The 16,374-nt window shown below is 39.2% G+C and overlaps 1 protein-coding gene across 3 annotated transcripts; it reads right to left on the bottom strand.

Moving 5' to 3' along the window:
• Positions 1-1,579: 1,579 nt before the first annotated feature.
• mylk4a (myosin light chain kinase family, member 4a) lies at positions 1,580-15,354 on the bottom strand. Of its 3 annotated transcripts, XM_075483290.1 has the most exons (16): positions 14,498-15,354; positions 12,933-12,995; positions 12,016-12,153; positions 11,506-11,596; positions 10,770-11,190; positions 10,126-10,421; positions 8,389-8,494; positions 7,785-7,878; positions 7,331-7,440; positions 5,659-5,800; positions 4,257-4,327; positions 4,034-4,162; positions 3,809-3,961; positions 3,637-3,715; positions 3,283-3,337; positions 1,580-3,077 (listed from the first exon to the last, which is right to left on the bottom strand). In XM_075483290.1, exons 1-15 carry the CDS (start codon positions 15,026-15,028, stop codon positions 3,284-3,286), a joined length of 2,478 nt encoding a protein of 825 aa, XP_075339405.1. In that variant the 5' UTR covers positions 15,029-15,354; the 3' UTR covers positions 1,580-3,077; position 3,283. The 3 variants fall into 3 exon arrangements, with proteins under 3 accessions (XP_075339405.1, XP_075339406.1, XP_075339407.1); XM_075483291.1 differs by lacking the exon at positions 12,933-12,995; XM_075483292.1 differs by lacking the exons at positions 12,016-12,153; positions 12,933-12,995.
• Positions 15,355-16,374: the final 1,020 nt, after the last annotated feature.

Below are 16,374 nucleotides of genomic sequence, written 5' to 3'. Positions count from 1 at the left end.
GACTATTTCATTGCACCCAAAAGACGATGTTTTCTGAAACCAACAGACATTTCTAAGACAGAAGGTTGGCAAGGGGAAGGTTTAACTACTTTAGAGCAATAAGCCATCTTGGAAACAGTGTGTCTAAGAGGAATATCGCTATTGTACGAAAACAATATTTGCCCAAGGGCCTTAGGTAGGATAAATGTCTGTGTGGCTTAAAACACTAAACAGGGCAGGATCTCATGCCTGAACCTTGGCCCAGCATGTTATGTAAGTAAGTCCAAATCTGCAAGAAATTTGCAGAGTCTGCTGTATTCTGAGTTTGCTTTAAAAGTAAACATATTGTGTGGACTCATGAACAAGCTGTATGTCTGGTTTCAGAAAGGGAAGAAGACCATCCTAACAGTCAGTCACAGAGGAGAGTCCATGCTGCTGTAGAATGCAGGAATTGGCAGACTTAACCGTGAGACTGGTTTCCTCAAATCTTTAAAAATGGCTCGACATTTTACTTTAAAAAAAATCGATCAAATAAAACCATTATTTTTCTCTTTACTTGTAACGTATCCTTTGTCTTATGAGTGCCATGGTATACATTACAATCATGCAACATTCAACTGATAAAGCATTTTCCTTAATATGAACCTAATTATTATACTTTGCCTTCAACATCGGACTTTCTGGAAATGTTTCTGCGGTGGATTTCAACTTTTATCTGCATATCTATCTCCCAGTCCATTCTCTAAGAAGTAAAAGACAGTTTTTTTCTCTCATCAGTCTTCTGTGTCATTGTCTGCTATCGGCTATGTAGATCAAAACTACTATATATGGTAAAAACAAAACAGCTCGACCCTTGCAATTTTACAGCCTTAACCATCTTAGAGCATGTGCATGCTAAAGTGGTCTACAATGCTTTTTGGGTTAGATAGTTTGCTTTTCTGGTATTTCTGTACAATTAAATACATATTTCTCGTAGTGCTACCCTGTGCAGTCTGCACTTATCCCCAGCTAACCCTGTGGGTTCTGTAAAATGGGACCTTACAGTCCTTTATAGAATAGAGGCTGAAAGTTAAGGGTGGATTTTCTGGGATTGTAGCTTTAACTGCAGATATCCTCCGTGTCTTCAAATATCTGCTTTGACCTAAAAATCCTGATGTCCACCCTTTCGTTCCCCGATATGTTTGATCCCATTTTCCCACCACAATCACCACCGTACACATTCAGTTGACGGTTTTGCACACTGGCATTCTCAGATTTATTTTTTTTATTTTCTTTTTAAGTAGGCTTCTGAAATCAGCTCGACTTCAACCCTTGAGTTCAAGCTTGTGTTTGAATGTTTCAAAATTCTGGATCAGGATTAAAAAATCCCCGACTCAAATAGTTCCTTGTCAAAGATATGATTCTTTTAAAACAAATAAAATAACTGACTTTATTTAAGTTCCATACTTTTATCTTTTAGAGACAGTAAATCTGGCTAATCCATTCAAACAATAATCTTTTGTCAGGTTTACATTATACATTATACATTAAAAATTTTACCTTCTGATAGGTGGTGTACAATTCTTCAAAATACGGGAAAGGAGCAAAAGAAAACAGACTCTTTAAGACACTATTTCCATTTAATGGGTGTGGTCACACTTCACAAATACATGCTGAATTTTCTAACACTCAGTGAGGACAACTACTGTTTACTAGCACTCAGTGTTCCAACTATCAACATAACATTCATTATTAAGATAAACTAGACTACTTAAATGTAGCTCTAACATCTTAGGCAACAGTAGGTAGGTATTGTACTATTTTCACCTGGTGAGCCTTCACAGAAGGCATTTCAAAGATAACTTTGTTTTGTGGAAGAAGCAGCTACATTTGGTGTAAATATGCAACCAGAGAGTGGTATGATACAGTGAAGTTCAAAAAAAAAAAGAAGAAAAACACAACTTTGAAAAGTTGTATGTGGTCACGTTTAAGTTTTAGTAGCTGATCAAACAAGAACGAGAGCCATGCAACATAAACGAAACAACACACTTTGCTGATAAGACATAAACCGTGCTGCTGAAGTGCTCTTTTTTTTCTTTTTTTTTTTTACACTTGAAATGTATTTTCTTTATAAACAGACGCAGGAGACATGAGGAGCAGCAGCCATACAAAATCTGCCTACCACAATAGGTTGGTGTATTATTTTTGTTTAAATAAATAAAATTATAAAGTGCACTAACTACTTCTTCTAACGCCAGCCACACGAATTCCTTTCTATCCACATACACTATGCTCATCCAGTGTTTTTCTGTAGTCTGTCCTGTATCTGTTTAAATCAACCTTTCAGTATATAGTCGTTTTACAGCCCAAAAACTTAAAACAGAGAGGACGGGAAATGTTGCGCATATAGTTACGTTTACAGAATGCGAATTCTTATGTAACCTTCATACAATAGTAGTAAAAAGACATATTTCTGAGCAGAGAACAAAAAACAACACAACAAAGTGTTTTTTGTATGAGATAAACAATGGTGAGATGAAGCAAATATTTGAAAGAGATGTACAGAGTAAAAAAATGCCCTTTCAGCGTCCAAACCAAAAGTGGAACACACAGTCAGTCTCAAGTATATGACAACATGTGTCTGCTGAAGCTGTGTCAGATACTCATAGCACCGTTTTTGAAAGACCAAATAACATATGACAGAAATTACATATCACCATGAAGTGGTTTCAACACCAACTGAACATTATTCACTTCATAAAGACTAAGGCAATTTTACTGGATTAAATAAAATTACAAGATAGTCTTGTTGTTTTGTTCTCTCTTTGTTTTTCTAGCATGATAGTTACATCCATTGAAGAAAAGGCATTTTAATGAAAGTACAGGATAACACATATCTGTATGACTGTTACTAACTTCTAATGAACTATAGCTGTTTTTCTGGGGCACATCAGTCAAAATAACACAACACAGTGGATCACATGTCAGGAAAAAGTTATTGGGGTAGCCAGAATTTCAGTCCATGTCTCAGGTGCACAGACTGGAATTTATGGGGATTTACATGAGAGAAGGGTTGGTCCAAGTGGCCACAGCGGGAGCCGTCACATCAGTGCGGAGCTCTAAAAAGAAACACCGAGATGGTTCAATTACAGAGGACCATATCTGTAACGTCTCTTCTTTTCTGCTGCTCAGCGCAAAATTTGAGACATGCTTCCCCCTTGTGGATGATATGATATCCTTACCATGCAAGTTACTTTATAAGAGTCATCTTTTTATACAAGCAAACAGACTTTAAACGTTGAAAATGAACACCTTAAGACTCACCTTAACTATCGGCGGTGGGCACACATGATGATCTCCGTGATCTGCACATGGTTTTCTATGTATATATAAATAGTAAGAAGTGTTTAAACAATATTCACAAGAATAAAAGTATATAACAGGTGCACACAATACAGGTTGCCGAGTTCATATAAATCCCGTACTCTACTAACTATAGCCTTATGAAGCCAACCTTATGAAATAATTCCTATATGAGGAAATTTAGTTTCTAGAAAGCCGTCGTTAAAAAAAACATATCGAAGTTTGAATCATTAACCCAGATTTTTCAATGGTTCGTTGTTTTGATACCCTTTTGGAGTATTAGAGTACTTTATGAGCAGAAATTGTGCATTTTACCTTTGTGTAAAGACGATGATGAAGAACAGGGTCAGAAAGCCAAGGATGCCTTAGTGACTCGCTTGCTCCCATCCTCCAGCTGATGAGAAACACAAGTCATTTTCACATTTTTCATCCTTGCTAGATAATAACATCAAGTCAGTTCAGACACACAGACATAGAAAGCCACTACCTTTTATTTACAACGAGAAGTCTCCTGATGAAGTCTTTGGCTTCCTCGGATGTGTCAACAAACTCTTGTTCCTCAAAGCTCCACTTGCAGGCCAAGATGTTGTTCAGAGTCTGATTGTCGTCATCACCAAGGAAAGGACACAGACCACTCAGACTAACACGAAAGAGGAGACAATCATCAGCATTAGTTGTGAAATAGTGTGCACGTGTTTGTGAGCTTACTTACAGCATGTAGGTGATGACGCCGAGGCTCCACATGTCTGTGTTAAAGGACACAAAGTCGTAATTGATGACCTCTGGGGCAAGAAACTCTGGAGTGCCAAAATTCACTCGCAGTTTCTCCCTTGGTTTATATCTGAAAGGTGATATAATTGCAGTTCATATCATTGACATTTGACATTTTCAAGATGAAATCAGTCGATATAACAGAATCAAATACCAGCACTTACATCCTGGCAAGACCAAAGTCGATGATCTTAATCTTATTGGTGACTCTGCTCACACACAGAATGTTTTCTGGCTGAAAGTTTAGCAACAACAAAACAAAATGGTTTAACCTAACAAGGCAAATTAAACTGATTGAATCATCATAACTCTGAGAAACTCCATTTAATTTACCATTGTCTAAAGGAAATGAGAATTACCACGGTACTGTTCAGAATCATTGACATGCTTTAACACAATTTTAAATATCTTCAGAAATAAATGCAAATTAATTTTTTTTTTTTTTATCTGAATTTTTGAAGAAAATATTCAATGTTATTGAAGAAAAAATCTCACTGCATAACAGTGAAATGATAGAAGAAAAAAAAAACTACCCTGGATACAGATTACCACCCGTCACTAATATTTGGTTGCATAATATTTGACAGCAATGAGAGCCTGTTTTTGTAGGCATCTAAAACCTTCTTTCACCAGTCGGCTGATAGTTTTTGCCACCCTTGCACTGCTATATGTTTAAGCACTTTAAAGGTTTACTGAAGTCCTTTTTACAAAGAAAGATTTCAGTACTCTCGAAAGGTTTTCAACAGGCTAATGGTCAGGACTCATTGCCAGCCAGATGAATTAGCTTTTTAACTATTATTTTTACTGTTCGATGAGACCCAAGAGACCACAGACCTTCACTTCAGACCACTTTACTGACACTGAGTAACACATTTCCCCACAAAAATACCTTGATAGTGTTGTGATTACATTATTATCTTTGTGTATCAATTGAAACCACCACTACAGACAGCAAAACAGCCACATGTAATAGAACCTCCATCATGTTTTATCACTGACAGGATGTTCTTTTCCTTCTGAGCTTAATTCTGAATCATGCATCATCAAAAGTTCTACTTATGTTTCCTCTGCCTGTACAGCATTGTACCCGAATGACTGCAATTTGTCTATGAAAACTGTTGTCCAGGCGTTCCGAGCCTGTTGTGGTATTAATCTTGGTCTTTGCACATGCAACTCTACCTGATTCAATTTGTTTGATGTAGGCTGAAACCACCACTCTATGTTGATTGATCTTGGCTGGTGCCTTATGGTTTGTTTATTCCACAAGATGCACCAACCAACCTCCTTTCATTGACTTTCCTTTAAGCTCTGCATCCTTCAGGTGTCCTAACAGTTTGTGACTGTGGTACTTAACAACTGTTAAAATATATGGATTTCAAGAGCTTTGGATATTGCTTTGTTGCCTTGGTTGTTTTTTGCTTGTTTTTTCTTCACTATTGTGAAAAGACTGAAAACATTTTTTAATGTAAATATTTCTCCCTTTATTTCTGAAGATATTCTAAATTCTATCCTAACAATTAATGGGTACCAATATTCTGACTAGCATTGTAAGCATGTCTTTGTTACCTTTAAGTCCAGATGCAGGACGGACATTTTGTGCATGTGCTGCAGGCCCTCACAGATCTGCCTGATAAACACCACTGCATCCAGCTCCATTAAAGTGTAGTTTTCATCAATGATCCTGTCAAACAGCTCCCCTCCACCAACACTAATGATAAAGACAAATGCATAGAATACCTTACACACTCAACAAGCATTAAAGCATTTTGAATTTAAAGTATTGATTAAATTCTCTATAATTACCTACACTACCAAGAATATTTTAAATCATACATTATATTGCCAAAAGTATTCGCTCATCTGCCTTTACACGCATATGAATTTAGGTGACATCCTATTCTTAATCCACAGGGCTTAATATGACGTCGGCCCACCCTTTGCAGCTATACCAGCTTCAACTCTTCTGGGCAAGCTTTCCACAAGGTTTAGGAGTGTGTTCATGGGATTATTTTTGACCATTCTTCCAGAAATGTAATTGTGAGGTCAGACACTGATGTTGGACGAGAAGACCTGGCTCGCAGTCTCAGTCATGTTGGAACAGGAAGGGGCCATACCCAAACTGTTTCCACAAAGTTGGGAGCATGAAATTGTCCAAAATCTATTGGTATGCTGAAGCATTCAGAGTTCCTTTCACTGGAACTAAAGGCTGATTTATGCTTCAGACGCAAAGCCTCTGACGCTCGGACGCAGAGCCTCTGCGAGCGTCAAAATCTTGACCACTCCCCCACGCAGAGGCTGCGCGCGTCCTCGTGCACCTCAGAAAAATCCTGACTACGCGACATACGCACGCAGACCACCAACGGAAGTGCGCAGACAAAAGCGGCTGTGATTGGTCCTCAGTGTGAATTTCCGGTTGTCTGTGTGGCTTCCTCCTTTGCATTTTCGCCAACTCCGATAAAATAAGCTGTTCTTCTTCGATGTCGAGCAACTCCAGATCCATATCTTGCATACACTTTTTTTTTTTTTGAAAGATAAACACTTCTGCCGGCGCCGCCGAAGTTCTCGTCACCGCCCACCGAAATTCTCGCGAGGGGAAACTGCTGTGCGTCCCTAGAAATTCCAGACCGAGGTTGCAGAACCATAACATGAAAAGTGGTTCGCGACCAGAGCAAAGCAACACGTCAAGACGATAGACGCAGAACTATAATCTGCCCTTAAAGGGCCAAGCCCAGCTCCTGAGAAACAACTCCACACCATAATCCCCCCTCCACCAAACTTTACACTTGGCACAATGCAGTCAGACAAGTACCGTTCGCCTGGCAACCACCAAAACCAGACTCGTTCATCAGTTTTTCAGATTGTGATTCGCCACTCCAGAGAACGCGTCTCCACTGCTGTAGAGTCAAGTGGTGGCATGCTTTACACCACTGGATCTGACGCTTGCACTTGGTGATGTATGGCTTGGATGCAGCTGCTCGGCCATGGAAACCCATTCCACGAATCTCTCTATGCACTGTAATCTGAAGACCACATGAAGTTTGGAGGTCTGCAGCGACCTCTGCACACTATGTACCTCAGCATCCGCTGACCCCGCTCTCTCATTTTACGTGACCTACCACGTAGTGAGAGAATACTTTTGGCAATATAGAGTACATTATATAAACAATGAGATAGATTAGGAAAAAAGGTAAACTCATTGGCCAAGATTAGTGCTGAAATAATAAAAGAAGAATCATACTATTCGAGTACAAGGATGATGTCATTCCTTGACTCATAAGCTGCATAGAGCTGGATCAGGCTGGCATGGTCCAGATTATTCATGACCTGGATCTCATTCTTCACCACCTCCTACCAAAAACACAGGCGCAAACAGATACAGAGGTAGACAAAAACACACCGATGCAGGACACACAGAGACAGATACATAAACAGGCGAGCACACAAACGGACACGATGAGAGGTGTCAGCTGTTCTCTGCTATCACAGACTATGCATCTTCTCTTTTAGGTCAAATATTTCTCACCTTCGTGAAAAGTATTCCCCCTGCCTCTGTTCCAAGAGTAGCCTTGTGGCATTCTAGGAAGTACTAAAAACTGTAACTGGGCCCCTGCTTTTAATACCCGTGTGGCTTGGTTTTCATGGAAGTTACAAGAATGGACTAATTCATTGTCATGACAACGTAGGGGCTGTACCTTTTCTTTCTGACTCTTGGCCTTGATGACTTTTGCTGCCAAAGTGAGACCTGAGGAGTTCTCAACACATTTGTGCACCTGGCCAAAACGACCCCTGGAAGAGAGGGAGAAAAGAATCCGTTTTCTGTCGCTGCACCGTGACAGTCGCCAACTCAGTCAGCCTTACTAACTAACATCCTAGAAGTGTGGAAACAAATCTGAAATAAGACAGCGACAGTGTAGAATATATTTTCTCATGACAAAAGGGAGAGTTTCTGGCAAGTGTTGTGCTTAATCTGTAATTTTATTAAATTTGAGCTGGCCTGCGTCTCATCTTTGAAGACTAGGATTAACACTTAATGATTAGCTACCAGCTGGCTTCAAGGATACAGTTTCACATTCCAGTCGGTCCGAAAGTAAAAATAACTGCGTGACTCTGAAGTTATGAACCACAGATGAGAGGAAAAGAAAGGAGGGGAAGGGAGGGGGGATACACAATTAAGTTTTAATGGGGAACTGAAAACCTCTTTTCCACTGTCTTTGATCTAAATTAGATCAACTTGTCATCAATAGCTTTCATTTGCCTTGCATTTCATGGAGATTTGAGGAGAAGTGCAGCACTCACCCGCCAAGGACCTCCTGCCAATTGATGGTGTAGAAGTTCCTGATCTGGTTGGGCTTGGCCGACACAATGCGGTGATTAAAAGGAGCCGTCGGAGGAAGTGTGGTGTCTAAAGTAGGACGGGGAGACAAAAGAGAAGATATGATCTGTTTTCATAAGTTATGGGGAATGTGAGAACATAGAAGATTCAATGATAATCAGCACCCGTGAGGCTTTTAATAGTGTGCAAGGCTGTTATAATCAAGTTAGCACATTATGCACCAACGTGCTGCAATAAACATGAAGCGAGTTTCTGTTTAGGTGTCACGGAGGAGCATCTGGGCTTTTCAGAACCTGATAGCATTGTACTCCACTTGAAAATTCAACATCTAAATATTCTGTGATCTTTATAAAAGATACATTTCTGCATAAACAGACCACCCCTTATTTTTATGTCCAGGATTCAGAACATCTTCAGAAATGTATACAAAGGTATTTTTTGAGTTTGTACAATATCTTGATCAAATGTCCAAAATGAATAAAGAAAAGAAAAAGACTTATTGTGCATGTGAGGTAATAAAAACACAAAATGTGCTTCAGACAAAATTATTGGCAATCTCTCTTCAACTGCTATGGTTTTAAGCTTTTTAAAGTTTGATTTCTGCTCTCTGCAGTGGTTTTCAATGACGAGTAGGCCATGAATCCCTGCCAACCCGTTTAAAATGGTTGTTCTTTTCTTTCCTTTTCCTTTTCTGCCTTTCTTTTGAACTGGTGGATGTAAACTTCAGGTCTCTGTCCTGCTAAGAGGACCGAAATCTTCACACTCACAATCGAGCCCTGTGAAATCATAAAAGGCTTGTTTATCTTCTGATTTAATCATGTCTTTGATACATTCAAAGCCTGCAATAATAAAGGAAACAAAGCAGACCCACAGCATGATAAAACCTCCCCTATGTTTCACTGACAGGGTGTTCCTTTAATTATGAGTTTCATTTTAACGTTTATAAGCAGGTTGATGCAAATTCAGTCTTAAGAAGCTCCAATTGTATTTCCTATTCCAGTGGAACAGCTTACCTGAAGGACTGCAGCTTTTTTGTCAGTGGGCTTTCTTTCAGTTGTGCTGTCTTGACTTTTACCCATTCAGGCTATGAATACATGTTGAAGCCATCATTCAAGATCTATCAAGGTTAGCCTCAAGGTCTTTCAATGTCTTGTACGAAGCTTTTTCCTTTTTTTATATATATTCCGCAGCAGTTGACAATTCCATGGCTTTATTCTAGTTTGTTACAAAAAATAAAAATTCAACCCTTCTCTTGCAGGTGAACCCTGAATCAGTAATTAAATTAAGGTCATAAGAGGATTCCAAACTATATTTGATATTATGAAGAAACATTTAAAATACATCAACAGGGCACCAATACAACTGTATGACTACTTTTCTTTAATTTCACTGTATTAAAGTTCTATGTAACCAGATGGGATATTTTATAAAAATATTCTAATGATACAAAGTTAGTTATTTAGTATTTATTTCTGAAGACATTTTAAATTGTTTACTTAGAATTAAAGTTTATTAAGTGTTAAGTTGTTGTTCAATACATACACTTACATAAAACAACTGTGGGCACACTCAAACAATCAAACTACTAACGTTAAATATAAAGATTCATCCAATTTGATACACTTATAATACTTTTAGTCTGACATTGCCTTAAACAGACATAAATCCCCTGTTTTAAGAACTGAAATGTTGTGACTCACCAATGAGAAACTTCTCAGCATCCTCATCCTCATGCCTTCTTTCATCATCATTCTCTGCATTGTTTTCCTTTCTCTCCAGTCTTTGTTTAAGGTTCAGCTGGAATTCAACTCCATCTGCTTTGAAGATAGCCCAGCTCTCAGAGTCAAGCTCCTGCCCATCCTCCATGTTGTCATCTCTCTTCTCCTCCACATCCTCAATCACCTGGCTCTTTGTGTTTTCTTCCAGCACAAGTTTCTCCTGGGTGGCAATGATCTGAGCCTCCTCAGTCTGAGGTGCTGCATCTTCGGTGTTGTCACTGTGGATCGAAGTTGGTGGGTTCTTTTTTTTTTTAAATCAACATTATCATCCGCAGGAAGCAAATCACACTCATTTGATAAGTTTGAAAAAAAATCAGTAATTATACTATGCCTCCATTCTGTTCATGTTAGTCAATAAATCATAAAAGGAGAAAAACACACATGAAGTGATGTCATCGTATAGTTTGGATTGTCAAAGATATATTCACCAAAATCCCACTAAAAAATCCATTTACCATAACATAAGACACATAGCTAATTCTATGACTTTGGTAATTTTGTATCTGAAATAACTTCAGACCCAGTTTCAGACACATTTACTGCCTGATCTTTCCTGATCACAATACCTGGTAGAAATCATTTTCTTTTCGTCTTGATGGAGAACAGGGACCTCTGAGACTTCATCAGCAGAAACACTCTCTTGCTGTGTTTCCCCTGGGAGCTTTTCTTCTTCTTTCTGTTGCTCTACATCCTCCACATCGGGCTTGGTTTCCTTCTCTGTAACCGCTGCCTTCTCCTCAGCCTCCTCATCACCTACCTCCGCCTCACTAATTGCCTCTACAGCTTTGTGTTTCTCAGCCACTTGGGAGTCTTCACGCAGGTAGTCCACAAGGTTGCAAGTAAGGGAATCAGGTTGTTGATCTTTGGGGGCCACACCGGCCTCCAGATCCAAAGGGGTGAGCTGGTGGCCTGACTTCTCTGCATTCTCCTTGTTGAGTTTTTGCACCTCTTCGAGAAGCAGAGCCTGCTTCTTCAGTGACATATTATCTACATCAAGTTCAAACAGAATTCAGATCAAGTATTTCATTTTCAGTTAAATGATCATTACGACTCTCCTTCATATTAACAAGTGAGAAACACAGAATTTTTTTAGTGAAAGATCATAGGATACAGAATGCAATGAAAAAATATTTCCTGTAGAACCTGGTTTCTATAATGGTTTCTTCACCATGTAGTATGTTACAGTTACAGACACTCCTAGAAGACAAAATTTTTGCTGCATTTACTGCTCCGGTGTGGAAGGTTAATTTGACTGAAACAGACACATTTAAATTTGTAGAGATGATTTGTTGCCCTCAGCACCTGCTGCATCTGGAGGTTTTATCCTCTTTTGAGCTTTCAGACTCCTCTGGCTCGAACAGGGCTTGTCTGCTCCATCTTTGTGGTCTTTCAGCTGTAAAATAGAAAATGAAAACAATGAGGCCAGTAGATTTGACAATTCGTCAAAATTGAACTTACACATTCTCAACAGAATTTCAACAGTCTACTGTCTGATTAAATTCTAGGTCTTCACTTGAACTTAATAATTCCAGTCTAACATAAACAATTCAGCTAGGTCACCTTGTTCTCAAGCTAATCTAAAATGTGACAATCTACCCCTTCCTCTCTTTCTTTCACAATGTTGCATGTTTTATGTCTGTTTATATATATATATATAAAAAAAACAGAAATTCACAATATGAAGCCAGCATTTTAAGAACAAGACACCAGCCAACTATAAGCCAGAATTGCAAAAGCACATAGACTTAAATAGCATAAATAAAAAAAGACAACTTCTAGTGTACATACAGTCTATAAGCACAGAAAACCTACAAAGTTTCCACATTTACGTGAGGCGAGGAAATGCTTTGGTCCATGGAGCTTTATCTTGTGAGAAGAATTCAGAGAACTGGGCTCACATGCAGGCATTATCTCTTGTTTCCCTTTACTGGCTTTATAAGAGGTAGTTTTCTAGTAAAAAGACAAGATGGAAAAGCTTAGTAGGGTTACATGAATGCACATGGAAGGCATACATTTTATGTAAAACTATAAATAAAAGCGACAGGTTTAAATTAAAGTTAGAATTACATGAAATACAGGCAAAACTATTTTAAAAGATGCAATAAAAGATTCACAAAAAAAACGACCGAGACATGTCGTTATCTTGAATTGATGGATACATATAACATGCGCAACACATTTTAGTAAAAGATTGTATAAGACTTTTAATATGTGACTGATAAGGTAATGCAATAAGAAATATCATAAGAAACACACACGCACCCCACACCTCAGCTTACATATGGTCACATTAATTGCATGTCACCACACACAGACTGGCTTGCATAATGGCGTGCCTTTGCTTATTCATGGCTGATGGATAGACGGCAGCAGGACAGTGAATTTATAGCTTATCACTTGTCGCACTCAGAAATGGAATGCAACGCTGACCCTGAGTGGAAAATATTACATGCCACTGAAGGTTGTTATTCAAATTTCTCTGCTGAGGTCGAGGATACGCACTAAACACTCTCCGATCAGGTTAGCATGGAAAAAACCTGTCTCAAACGTGAGGTGTGGCATGCTTGTTTCTGAATGCTGTTGTGAGGTAAACAGTGGAGGAGGTTAATCAAGCACAAGTGTTTCCCCAGAGACAGCGCTTATGTTCAAACCTGTGACTGACAGACTAGGGAGTAAGTGTAGAGGCCGCAGTGCAGACATGTTAACATTCCATGTCAAATATCTCACACCTGTGGAAGTGGAATAAGATGGAGCAAAAACCTGACAGGCGCTCTGACGACGACAAAAAATCCCTGAAACATGAGTCAGGAAGCAGTCAGAGTGGTGAAGCATATAAATAGTAATAACATTGTATGACGTCACAACCTTTCTCATGAGTTTGCGCTTTGCTTGGAGAGAACCTCTGGTGCTACGCAAGTGATATGAGTGTGACGATGTTCTAAAAGAAATCTATGCCTTCACAGCCAAGAAGCACTTGATGACCTTTCCATAGTCATCTTGGCATCTGCCTAATGATATAATAATAAAGTCAAAAGGCTCATGTTGGATTTGATGGTGACTACAGTGTCATGAAAAGAGACATTTAGTCTAAGAGATTAAGAAAATTGTACTTTTGATTATTTTATTAATTCTTGGCAATCGATCCGCAAACCTGCGGCATCCAGCTGAAAATGTCAATTTGGCTTTCCCGGCGTATTTGTGCACAGCCTTATTGAAGCAACAGTGACTTGAGTAAGAATGAATGACCTACAAATTGACTTTTTTATTCTGAGAGTCAAGCAGCATTAATTAAATACTACAGTGCATGCTGTGTTGAATAAAAAGAATGAGTGGAAGCCTTAAATCAAAGGTACATTAACAGTATTATCACGAAAACTCCCCATAAAGTTTTATGAAAAGTGATTTTGCACCACAGGAAGTTCAGTAATTTGCAAAGGATCACGTGGCACAGACTTTAGACAATACCCACTTTACAACTCGGGGGTTTGAAACAAGAGATCTCAAATGCTTTGCCACAACTGGCACAAACAGAACTGGGACTCTTGGATAAAGAAAGACTAGAAGAGCTCAAACAAGAAAGTATGATAGACGCCGAGGGAAATTTGACCCATCATAAAATGTTGACACATGGTAAGCTCAATGGGGGTCAAAACTCCACAAACACTGCAACCCCAGTCAAAAAACAGCAAAGCAGGCCACTCATTTTTCACTCCTGGCCTCAGACTGGCCCTCTCGTGTGCTGCCAGAGATCCAACAGTAGCATCATGCCAAGGAGGCCACTTTGCACCCAGTAGGGGCAGAGATCCAACAGCTATAAACGTGAGTTAAATGGGGACTGTATTTGGGTTTCATATTTGTGCCGTAGCTACACTTTTTAAAATTAATACTTTTTACTCTTCAAAAACTAATGCCAAAGCTGAGACACTACTTATTACCCGACATCATTATATGGCAAACAAATACACAAGCCAAGTATCATTCATGAGCAAGAGAACTGTAGGTCAGCTTTGGTGCTATGATCATTTTCACATGTTCTGCCAAGAACAACATGGTCCCTTTTAAATCTAAGAAGTCAAAGTCAGCATGGAAAAAACTGTTTATGTGCAGCGATAACAAATACAAGACAAGATCTTTTTAAAGATGGATGTTTAAAGATGGACCTTTAGATATATCGACATGACATATGCAAATTCTAGTTTCTAAACTGTTAAGCCAGTAATCCACAAGTACAGAAGATACAACAAACAGTTACATGTAACAATAGAAAGAGAGACTATTTTTCAACTTTTCTCACCTTTTCAAGCTTCTTATTTACTGTATCTGTGGATGATTTCCTCTTGATAGCTTTCTTTCCTTTACTGTCTTTATGTTTGGAGCCCTTCCGAGCAGCCGGGATCTTGAACATCATCTCCATAACTCTTGAACTCTTCACTGTTTCCCCAATGAAGCTGATCACCTGCTGCATGCTGAGAACCAGTTTTTCCATTCCCTCCAGCTTCTGAGCCTGCTGCTCGGACCGCTGGTTCACCACAGACATTATGGTGTTCATCTCCCGGCAGATCTCCCTCACCTCTCGCCCCATCACCTGAGTTTGGTTCATCATTCTAGGTGGGAGATGAATCTCCTCCTTGTCAACCTTCAAATTCTCCATATCCTGCTCAATGATGTCAATGTCCTGAGACATCCCATCTAGTCGACTGAGGACCCTCTCTTGAATGTGGATCAGTTTGTCCATCTTGCTGCTCAGAGATTCAATGCGGTTTTGAATGAGGTCAAAGCCCATACTATCGCCATCTCCCACTGCGTTTATAACCAGGGAACTCATGGTTTTAAGTGATCTTCTTTTTTTTTTTTTTAAATCACGTTAAGACACCAACTTGGGACAAAAATAGTACCAATAATGTCCATGAAACAGACAAAAATACTTTTTCAGAAATAGTAGCCAGCTCTACGAAGAGTAAAACAAAAGCAAAAGAAAAAAAAATCCAGAAAATGCAGAAAATCAAATACCACAAATCAACTGATGACCTATCAAATAAATGGAGATTCTAAATCCCAATAAACATTAAAGCTCAAGTAAACTGAGCTCTGATTGTTTTGAAGTCAGCCCTCTGCTCCTCTCCTGTAGATATGGTATTAAGAATAGAGTGAGTCGGTGCACCTAAATGTAAATGGTCGGCCTACGTCAGCAGGGCTCAAGTGTTTGGGGTGGGGGCTTGGCAATGCTTGGGCTTTGAGACATTTAAGAGCCGCTAACTGCAAAGCCCACCTCGGCCCTTTGCTCACTAGGTGTCAAAATGGTCAGTGTACACAGTTCTTCTTCTGTGTGTAAGAGAAGTAAGAAAATGCTCAATGATCTGCACAGCTGACAAAATAATTAACTTAAATTAACAGATTGAAACATGATCCACAGTTTTAAACGATATTTACAGGCATCTAGAACGACAGAACTTTCATTGAAGGAAGACTTCATTTCTAGCTCTCAAAAATTAAATCAAAAGTAGTTCATGAAGATACTCAAAGCACTGAAGAGTCCTTAAGGGCACGGTTCACTTGTGCCTTGAAGTACATGGTTCTATGTGTGTACTGTTGTGAATGAGAGTAATGCTGCAATGCAAATTCCCTTCTTTATTTCTTGAATGCCTGTAACGCCTACTCGGTATCAGGGGAAACGGGAAGAAGCCTGTGGCTCCTGACTAAGGGGACCCACAGTAAGATGCTTAACCCTCAGGCTGAAAGAAGAGATGGGTGACACAGATAATTTCCGCAATGCGTATTCACTGACGAAAAAATCGACTGATAACCTCCGTTATGAGCGTAAGGGATCTGTTTTAACCAAGCTTGAGCAATGTGACCATAATCCAAGTTCCTAATAAATCCACATAGGCCATTTATGATTTAGTCCAACAACAGACATGGGTGTCAGCTCAAAGATTATAAACAGATATTAAGTTATTTATTTGCCTTCACAAACTTCCCAAACTTATTTTGTCCCCATAAATTCACAGGAGGAATCCAGCTACAGTATGTGCAAGCCACAATAAAATACATTTGACAACAGGAACACCGAGTATAAACTGGGACATGGTGATCCAGGAAAAATTTGCCACACTCCAGTGACTGAAGCCAAAGTCTGGGCTAATGAGTGCAGTGAGCAATGAAGCGGTGAGA

This window comes from Odontesthes bonariensis, chromosome 14, assembly GCF_027942865.1.
Source record: "Odontesthes bonariensis isolate fOdoBon6 chromosome 14, fOdoBon6.hap1, whole genome shotgun sequence".
Classification (NCBI taxonomy): Eukaryota; Metazoa; Chordata; class Actinopteri; order Atheriniformes; family Atherinopsidae; genus Odontesthes; species Odontesthes bonariensis.
The sequence above is the reverse complement of the archived record's forward strand: the minus strand, read 5'-3'. Positions and strand labels throughout refer to the sequence as shown.

Excerpts from the sequence above, each read along its gene's own strand:
- mylk4a (XM_075483290.1), bottom strand. The coding sequence starts at position 15,028 with ATGAGTTCCCTGGTTATAAACGCAGTGGGAGATGGCGATAGTATGGGC. Across the intron at positions 7,879-8,388 it reads TGGCAGGAGGTCCTTGGCGG|GGGTCGTTTTGGCCAGGTGC; the intron begins GTGAGTGCTGCA and ends CCTCTCTTCCAG. Across the intron at positions 7,441-7,784 it reads CCAAGAGTCAGAAAGAAAAG|GAGGTGGTGAAGAATGAGAT; the intron begins GTACAGCCCCTA and ends TGTTTTTGGTAG.